We start from the raw sequence: 9745 nt of genomic DNA, 5'->3' as shown, positions 1-9745 counted from the left end.
TGGTGAGTTTTGGGTATATATGGTGCATTAAAATCTATATTTAAATGCATTATATAAAAACTAAAACTATATATATATAAACCATATATTAAAAATATGGTGCATTATATATAAATTAAAAAACCTAAGTTTAAAACCATGGAAACGGAATATTACAAACAATCTATGGTGGGGGTTAACGTTATTAAAGTTCATAGCGCAATAATATACATTAAACTATATATTAAATATGTAGGGGTGCAAATAAATGGTGAAACACACATTACATATGGTTGAAGGCATAATATGGTGGGTACATGTATTAAACATGGTTTGTGGTATAACATGGTGGAGAGTCAACCATATGAAACCGTCGGATTAGTAGTTACGAAATATGCAGAACCACCATCGTTACAACACCGTGTGGATAACGGTGGTATGGTCACATGCCACGGGTCGAATCCTTCGCCGCTGGGACTCAAAGCCAGTGCCACGGATCCATCGTTCCACTGAGACCACAAAAGGTTATGGCACCACTTGAAGCCACCATTCACATGCAACTAATGTGGCATCACCGTCGGGGGAATTTATAACTATATGTTATGTTTGGAAACCATACAAAACGCACCGAAGTTTAATGTATTATGTGGTTTCTATTAATATGCCATATTTGTATAGTTTCGATACCTATGTGCATAGTTTTCATTGCACCGAGAACCAAATGTAATGTTTTATATGGCGCGGTTTTAAACTATATGTTATATTTGTAACAAAATTGCAACCAATTTCCATGTATAGAGTTTCAAAAACTTATAAAATAGCATTACACGGATGTGCCAGAGAGAGTGAGCTTGGTTCCTTGAGAGGAATTGTAACACACTATGCAGCCGAAGAGTTTTAGAGCAACGTTGAAGATTTGGAGGCAGAACTTTGCAGGTTTATTTCGAGAGTTGTAAGAGGTGTTTTTCAGTGCCGTCAGTTGCGTTGGATTCCTGAGGCCAAGCATATCACAGCTAGACCAGTCAGAAATTCCATTGATGTAACTTTGATATGTTGTATGGCTTCTGAAGTTTTATTAATATAAAAGGCCTCCCCATTGAAGACTGGGCCCAGAGATATATGCTTTGAGATAGCCGAATTCCGTTATCAATTTCTTGTGTCGTTTTCTTTTGCACATGTTTGTTGTTCTATTATTTTGCTGCAACATTATTATTCAGTTCTCCATGCTTTACGGTTTATGTGATTAAGTGATGTTCTAATAATTCATGCATTAACTTGTTTTTGAAACATAAGCAAATCACAATTTCAATGAAGGTCTTTTTTGGGATCACTAGGATATCTCCATGGAAGATATGAAGACTGTGATGGAAGTGTGGGAAATAAAGAGACCCTTGACGATATATATATCTTTGGGAGATGTGTCAACATGTATGCGGGATGTTGATGCCTTGTGGAAGATGCCATGATGAAAGACCGTCACAAAGGTAATTTTGATTTAATTATTCATTTCTTACTTTTGAACAAATATCTGGATGGGCTTATGCAGGACTGCCAAGAACTGTGGATGTCTTCCAAGAGGACCATGTAGAAGGATGTAAGATCCTTCCGAAGAAGATAGCATGAAGAAGGAAGCATGACATGAAGCAAGTCCAGATGTAGACTGATGGATTTCTTTTTGATGAAAGGAATGATGACATGACTGAGTCATGGATGAAAGTGATGGATGGTTTGTGCCCTATGAAGAAGTCCCAAAAGATGAAGACTCAGTGACAAAGAATAAATTCATGACATCGAAGAAGGAGTTATTCAAGCAGCTGATTGTCCCATCATCTCCACCTGAGGAGCTACTGTAGGTCCCTAATTAAGAGGGAGATTGGAAACAAGTTTTCCTACTTGGAAGAAACTTGGAAGCAAAAAATTCCTAAGCCAAGAGGGAGCTTAGGTACATTCCTTTCGTAGGAATGAGTACATTCCTTTATTGGAATAGATATGTCCTCCCTAATTAAGAGGGATAGATAGACACCTCATTCTGGGCATCAGTTGGGAAAGACGAAATGGAGGATTGGGTAATCATCTGTCATCTGATGCTCTTTGAGGTTGAGATAGGGCATCCAAGATAGGAGTAGTCTTAGAGGACCGATATTCTTTGAGGACTGGGAATCCAAGATAATAATAGTCTTGATGGAACACACCCTGAGAACTTGGGTGGGGTATGTTCCAAGAGAGACAATGATGAGTGTCTATAAAATCATTAGTCTCGACAAAATTGAGCTCAGATCTTGTGGAGAGATAGAGTTGTTAGTCAAGGCCTTGCTATGTGACAATGTTGGTTGATATGATGCTATACAGATGGGTTACCAATCTGATTCTTCTTATGATAAATTCTTCAGATTGAGAATGTCCAAGTACCATTAAGAATACCTCCCTAGTTAAGAGGGAGTGTTGAAAAGTATAATTAGGTTCAATATTCATAATGACATGTAATTGTGATTTTTGTAAATGATGAAAAGAAGAAAAATAAAATTATTATTGTAATGCTTGCTTCATGGGTTTTATAAGCAAGATATTTTATTTTTAGATGGCTCCCATTGTGAGCCTTTAGGATTTGTCAAAAAGAGTCAATGTCATGTATGAAGAAGCCTTCTTGGGCATGTTACAAATATATGTAAGTCTATATGATTGTAAAATAGCCCTCCAAGACAAGCGCTAGTTACTCCTCTTCAAGTCGGCCTTAAGATGAAGTAAAGAACTCATGTCGGCTCACCTAATGAAGACACACCTCTTTGGATTCACAATTCGGCTTATTTATATGGGACAAATACTATATATATGCGTGTAGTATGTTTGCATTTTAGACAGTGAAGGAGTTTAGGTACCTCTGAAATTCAGGTGGCAAATACAGAGCTAATTTCAGATACCTCTGTAATTTGGATATGAGACTGCAGTGATGTGTTTGGATCTAAGAGAAGTACAATTCAATGTCATTACAGAGAAACACAGTTTCAGACAAGAGTGTAGAAGCTTTTTGAGAAGAGTTTTCGGAGAAAATCACATCATCCTTAAGAGATGCAAAGATTCCTCCATCATCCCGGGTTTTGCCTAGATTAATCATCGCCTGCATACTCCTCAGAACTATCGTGTCTTTCTGAAGGCTAGTTTAGCATTTCTGAGATTTGAGATTGGAAGAGTTAGAAGAGTTCTAGATTTTCTCTCTCGGAATCTTCTTGCTTTGCATCTGGAACTTTTGGGCATAATTTCTGCTTCCCTTTGGACAAGGGTTGATGCTTGTTCAGCTCTTAAATATCTACGAATGGAAGATTTTTAGAGTCAAAAGCGGGCCTCAAAGTTTAATAAGTTGTCCCAAAGGTCATTTGCACTCGGCGATCCTTTTTTCTCCGTGGTTAATCTGTCCCATAGACGGATTTCGGTTAATCATCTTTCTGCTCTTCGATCCTGGGTTAATAATCATTCTGGTGTGGACTGCTCCCCTGCGCATCCAGATTTGTCGGTAGGCTCTGTTGAAGAGGTCGGGTCCCCCGATGTTTTCCATCAAGTCCCTTACTCTTCGTTGTCTAGCTTGGAGCCTAATCAGCTTTCCAGCGCTCCGCACTGTCCTTCCGTCGCTTGCTCTATCCCTCATATGCTGTGAGACTGGTCCGTAAACTCGATGCAGCCCTCTCTCCCATATCTCAACCCTTTGGATGGTCAATCCTCTGTGATGGTGATTAACGAGATCAGTTATTCTCGTCCATAAAAATCCCTTCCCCGCGGAGCCAACCAGATTGGATCAGCTAGTTCTGTCTCGTCGTTCCAGCGAGGCTCTGCCAAAGAACCAATGCAGTCTTCTCATCATGAGCTCTTCTCTTCTGTTCCTGCATCCACAATCCTCTCGCTGAGTCCGATCTTCCCTCTCTACATGAGATCTCTGATGTTTTCTGATCCTCGGTTAGAATTCTAGACGAGCTTTTGTTGCCTAAACCTAATCTGTGTTTTAATTCTCTTGTGTTAGATTCTAATAATAAGCATGATAATATATATTTTGATAGGTTTAACTTAGGTAATTATAATTTCAATGAAATCGTTATTTGTAATAATAATAATAATGAAATTGTTATTGGTAATAATAATAATAATAATAATGAAATTGTCATTGGTAATAATAATAATAATAATAATAATTTTTTGTATGATATGATAATTGGAAATAATAATAACAATGATTTAACGAATAATAATAGTACTAGTAGTGGAAAATATATCATTAATGAGAATTTTAATAATAATAATAACGACGATAATAATAATAATAATAATAATAATAATAATCAACATCCTCATCTTTCTTGTAATAATAAGGTTGTCAATCTTTCTAAATTTTCATTTCCCCCTTCCGTCTTTAGTCTTCTTGGAAAAGGATTAAATTTTGCCCCCACCCCTAAAAAGATCCCTATGGAAGACATTATGTGTGACGTAGGGTTTGGGATTAGGGGCTTACCTGATAATATTAAGGACACTATAAGGCAAGATTGTGTTGTTGTCCTTAGGAAGGCAAATCCCCCGAGAAGCAATATTAGCAAGGATGAATTTGATGCCCTCAAATCCTTAAACCAAAATAAGGACATCGTGGTTCTTAAAGCCGACAAAGGAGGGGTTGCTGTCATCCTTGAAAGGGAGGATTATCGCCAGAAGATGTTGGATCATCTGTTTAATAGTGGCAGCTATAAAAAGCTTAACAAGAATCCTTTGAAAAATATCTCCAAAACAGTCGTTGTAGCTATCAAGTCTAGTAACACTGTGGGTTCCTTTTGCCATAAACTTATTGAGAGTAGCCCCATCACTCCGAGGATCTATGGGCTTCCAAAGATTCACAAAGAGGGGGATACGCTTAGACCCATTGTCAATACCATAGGTGGTCCAACCTACCTCCTTGCAAAATACCTTGCCTTGAAGCTTAGACCCCTTGTTGGCCTCATAGAGTCTTTCGTCAAAGACTCTTTGTCATTTGTCGAGGAGCTTAAGGGCATAAAGTTTGACCCTGGGGACATTCTTGTGAGTTTCGATGTGGTATCCCTTTACACTTGCAATTCCTATAAAGGAGGCCATTGAGGTCATCAACCGCCTCACCAACCTTGATAAGCTCAATTAGTTAAGATCTGTCTCACTTCTACTTTTTTCAGCTTCGAAGGTGAATTCTATGAATAGACATGTGGGGTTTCCATGGGCTTCCCCCTATCCTCGGTTGTTGCTAATATTTTTATGGAATACTTTGAATCCAAGGCTTTGGCCTCAGCCTGTCTCCTGCCCAAGCTTTGGAAGAGATTTGTAGATGACACTGGTGTCATCTGGTCTCATGGCCAAGAAGAGTTGGATCTTTTCTTCCAGCATCTCAACAATCAATCCTCCTCCATAAAGTTCACTATGGAGCAGGAAGTTGATGGATGCCTGCCTTTCCTTGATGTTCTCATTTCGAAGAATGATGACGATTCTTTCTCCCACCAAGTGTTTCAAAAGAAAACTCATACTGAGCAGTATCTTCATGCTAGCTCCCATCATTTCCCTACTCAAAATTTGGGTGTTCTCAACACGCTAGCTACTCGTGCGTTGAGAATCTCTGATAAAAAGAACCTTGATAAAGAGAAGGCCCATCTCCTTAACATTTTTGTTAATAATGGTTATAGTAGGCACCAAGGTCAGAAAGCTTTCCTTAAAGCCAGCAAAGATCCCAAGGTTAAGAAAGACCCTAAAGATTGAGTCTCAGGGGTTCATCTCCCTTTCATCCAAGGGACCACTGATAAGATTGCGAGAATTATTAGGAAGAATAATGTTCCCTCAACCTTTAGACCCCTTAACACCATCCATAGCTCCCTTAGATCAGTAAAAGACCCTATTGACCCCAAGGACATGAAAAGTGTCTATGTTATTTCATGTTCCTATGGGACCCCCTATGTTGGTGAGACTGGTCACTCTATTAATCAGAGGATTCATGAGCACTCAGCAGACATAAAACATGGGAGGACCCGGTCTTCCGCCCTGGAAGAACACGCAGAAAAGACTAAGCATCACATATGTATTGAGGAGGCCCGTGTTATTGCCAAGATTATGCATTTTCATCGTCGGAAGTTTAGGGAGGCCATAGAAATTGAAAAAAGGTCGAGCAATCTCAATAGGGATGATGACTGGAAAATTAGCAGTTGTTGGATCCCTACCCTTTCATCCTAGCCGCCTCCTCCCATGCCCGCCCCCGCCCCTTGTGTTGTTCTTTTTATTGTGGTTTTCTCTGGTCCTTTCCCCCTCGTCCTCTGGATTGTTTGTTTTTCCATTTTTTTCCTTTTCTTCTCTTTGATTTTTATTCAGTAATTTATTTATTCATTTTAATCTTAATTTTTTCTAACTTAAAATTAAGAATAAGATGTTTTTAAATGGGTTCTAATAATTTTTTACACCTTAATTATTTGACATAACATATAAATAAATAAAAACCTTTTATACTTGAACATAGATGATAGAATTATATTGAGATAAACCAATTAATCATGTTATACCTTGAGTAAAATAAATATAAATAAATAAAATTATTAATCGAATTAACTAACTAATTGAAAATAGTTATATTTTTCCATAATTCTTCATTGACTTTAATTTATATTCTAATAGAAATTGCTACATATTTAATATAGTTAAATTTATTAAATTTAGAATTAAGTCAAAGAACTAACCAACTAATTAGGTTATCTAGTTATTAATCATTTATTAATTCTTCTTAATATTTCATATAATAATAATAATATAAGTCTTTATATAGTTTATGAAGATTTAAATAATAAAAAAGTATATTAGTTAGTTCTTAGTTTACTCTCAATTTAGTTAAATACAAGCAATTACATTTAATCACAAAAGAAATAAATATAATAAAACTAACTAATTAATTAATTAACTAATTATATTTCTCTTTCCCTATCTCTTGGTCCCGTCCTGTTACCTAGTCTAATGTAGTCCTTTCTTGGTCAAATGTAGTCGTTTTCTGGTCAAATGTAGCCGTTGGATGATCTGCTCTCTCTATTTATCTTGTAGCCATGATCTGGTTCTTCAACTTGTCCTGACGATGAACCACACTTGTTGGTTCGAAACGCGTCGACAATTGAATTTTGATGTGATTTTCGCCAAAAACTCTTCTCAAAAATTTGATATGGATCACAGAAGCCTAAATTCAACAGTATAGAAGCTACAGTTCCGTGAAGAAGCCACAGTTCGGTGCTATAATGGAGACCATTTTTCAGTGCTATGAAGGAGCTACAATTCAGTAATATATCACAGTGATTTGGTGCTATCTCAATCTCACACGTTGAATGCTATCTTAGTTTCAAAGCTACTACAGTGATCACATTCTCGTGACACTACAATGATGTATTTTGGTGCCATCTTAAGTGTGTCTACAATTCGTTGCTATCATAGTATGCTCAGATAGGAGATGATCTCAGTGCTAAGAAGGTCAAAGCTGAAGAGGAGTCAAGAAGAAAAAGAGAGAGTAGAAGATAGTAAAGAGAACTAGTGTCTTAGTCTTGGAGTGGCAACTAGGTCAAGGGTCTTGGTCTTGGTATTTGTCAAATGGAATCTCTATAAGAAGTATTTTTGCGGGTTTTCCTCTCAAAGAGTGAGAGGTTTTGGTCGTGTCTCATAGCCTACATTATGTGTCTCTTGTCTATTTATTTGGTAGTTGTTTGAAGAAGAAGAACACTTATAACTAGAGAAAAGAAGATCCTAACCTAAAGTTGTAAAAAGCACTCACAAGAAGTTACTAATGGAAGAGAAATCATCTAATACTTGATGCCCTAGATTTCTCAACACATTTTAGTAGTGTTATAGAGACATCAGGCAGTGTTTGGAGAGATTCCTCCAGGCCATCCTCCAGACAGAGGGTTTGAGCATACTATTGAGCTGGAAGAGGGGGTTCATGCGGTCACCACCACCCCCTACAAACATCCCAAGGCATACCGAGATGAGATAGATAGGGTTATCTAGGAGTTATTATCCTTGTGAAACATCAGGCCAAGTTCCAATCCTTTTGCTTCTTCAATGGTGTTGATGAAGAAGGATGGGACTCTCTACATGTGCTTTGACTATCATGTCCTCAACAAGAGAATGTTGAAGAAAAAAATCCCATCTGGGGAGCCATGTACTTCTCCAAGATAGACTTGCCTCAAGGTACCATATGATTCGGGTGAGAGAGCAAGGCATCCCAAAGAAATCCTTTTGGTGTCACTATGGACATTTTTGGTTCTTGGTTATTCCCTTTGAGCTAATTAATGCGACAACCACCTTCTAGTCTTGCATGAACCATGTGTTCTGCGAGCAGTTGCGTAGATTTGTATTGGTGTTCTTTGATGACATATTAATCTACAATAGGACTTGCGAGGAGCACTTGTAGCACTTGGAGGAGGTGTTGCGTATTTCAGAGTGTTAATTTGGTAGCTCAGTGACAAATCCCAACTATTGCATTAAATTCCTCTTTCCGAGAGGACTAAAATTGACTTTTGAAGCACTCAATTTGGACAAGGAAAATTATAATTTTGAAGTGAAGCCCACAAGATGACATTTGTTCAGGTCACCTAAGAGGCTAATTAGCCCTCCTCCAACACCTATAAATTAAGGTCACCTCATCCTCATTTGACACACATCACATCATCAACTCATTCTTCTCTCTCCTCATTTGATTTGTTTGTACAACTCAGGAATTGTAGACTTCTCTCACATGTGCGAAGGGACAAGTGTCACTTTCTTTTTGGGCTGAATTTCAGATCTATTGCAGGGCTTTGACCAACGTTGACTTTAGACTTTGAGGGATTGTTTGAATGCAATTCAACTAGGGAAGGATTTGTACAAGTAGGCCACAATATTTGGCACAAAAAGTTGAGGAAGAAAGTGTTATTTGATTGGGTTTGACCGTAGGTTTGGAGGACTATTTTGACCATAGGTTGACTTCATCATTTGACAAGTTTTCACTTCCATTTTTTTGATTGTTTTTGCTACTATTTGACCACCATGGAAGTCCAAGTATCTTTGAGTTTGACTGAGCTCAAGAAGTGTTGTTTGATTGTTGCGTTGATCATTGATCACTGACTGGTTAGGGCATGTTGATTTTTTTTTGACTTGGATAGAATTGATTTTTGTTGACTCTCTCTCCCTCTCGTCTCTAATTTGGATAATTATTGATATACTTGTATATTAGATATTGGACAGTGGCTAGTCAAAGCTTGACTTTGACTCTTGGATGATATACTCTCTGTACTGAACAATTGAAGACAATCAAATAGAAGAAGATTTGCGAAGGGTTTTCCCGCTTGTGGGGTTGTTCCCTGATCGTTGACCAATATTTGTGTATTTTGTCTATTGATTGTATTTTATTGTGCATTTGTATAATTGTTCTATCTACTATTGCTCTATTGTCATTGATTAAATAAATAAGTGAAATTTTAATTTGGATGCTATTGGAAATTGTTGAAGTAATAGTTGCAACATAGAACTATTGATGAAAAATTAACATGGTATCAGAGCTTTGTGAAGACAAGCCCAAGAGACATAGAGCAAGAGCATCCATCTTCTAGCAATTGAATTTGGGTCTAGTAAAAAAAAATGTCTACCTCGTACTTCAAGGATAATGAGAAGTTATCTGATGCATCTGGCTTTGCAACTTGGAAGACTAGGATCAATGTCACCTTAGATGAGTATGATGTCTTGGAATACGTGGAAGGAAATATTTCAGCACCTC

At 37.5% G+C, this 9745-nt stretch overlaps 1 protein-coding gene across 1 annotated transcript; it reads left to right on the top strand.

The window, feature by feature from the left end:
• Nucleotides 1–4428: 4428 nt before the first annotated feature.
• Nucleotides 4429–5085, top strand: LOC149140948 (uncharacterized). The gene has a single exon (XM_089451109.1). The coding sequence runs from the start codon at nt 4429–4431 to the stop codon at nt 5083–5085; it is 657 nt and encodes a 218-aa protein (XP_089307235.1).
• The last annotated feature ends 4660 nt before the right edge of the window (nt 5086–9745 follow it).

This window comes from Pinus tabuliformis, chromosome X (assembly GCF_031772625.1).
Source record: "Pinus tabuliformis cultivar Carrire ecotype Pingquan chromosome X, CPIR1, whole genome shotgun sequence".
In the NCBI taxonomy this organism is placed as follows: Eukaryota; Viridiplantae; Streptophyta; class Pinopsida; order Pinales; family Pinaceae; genus Pinus; species Pinus tabuliformis.
Note: the sequence above shows the minus strand (reverse complement) of the source record. Positions and strands in the feature narration are given on the sequence as shown.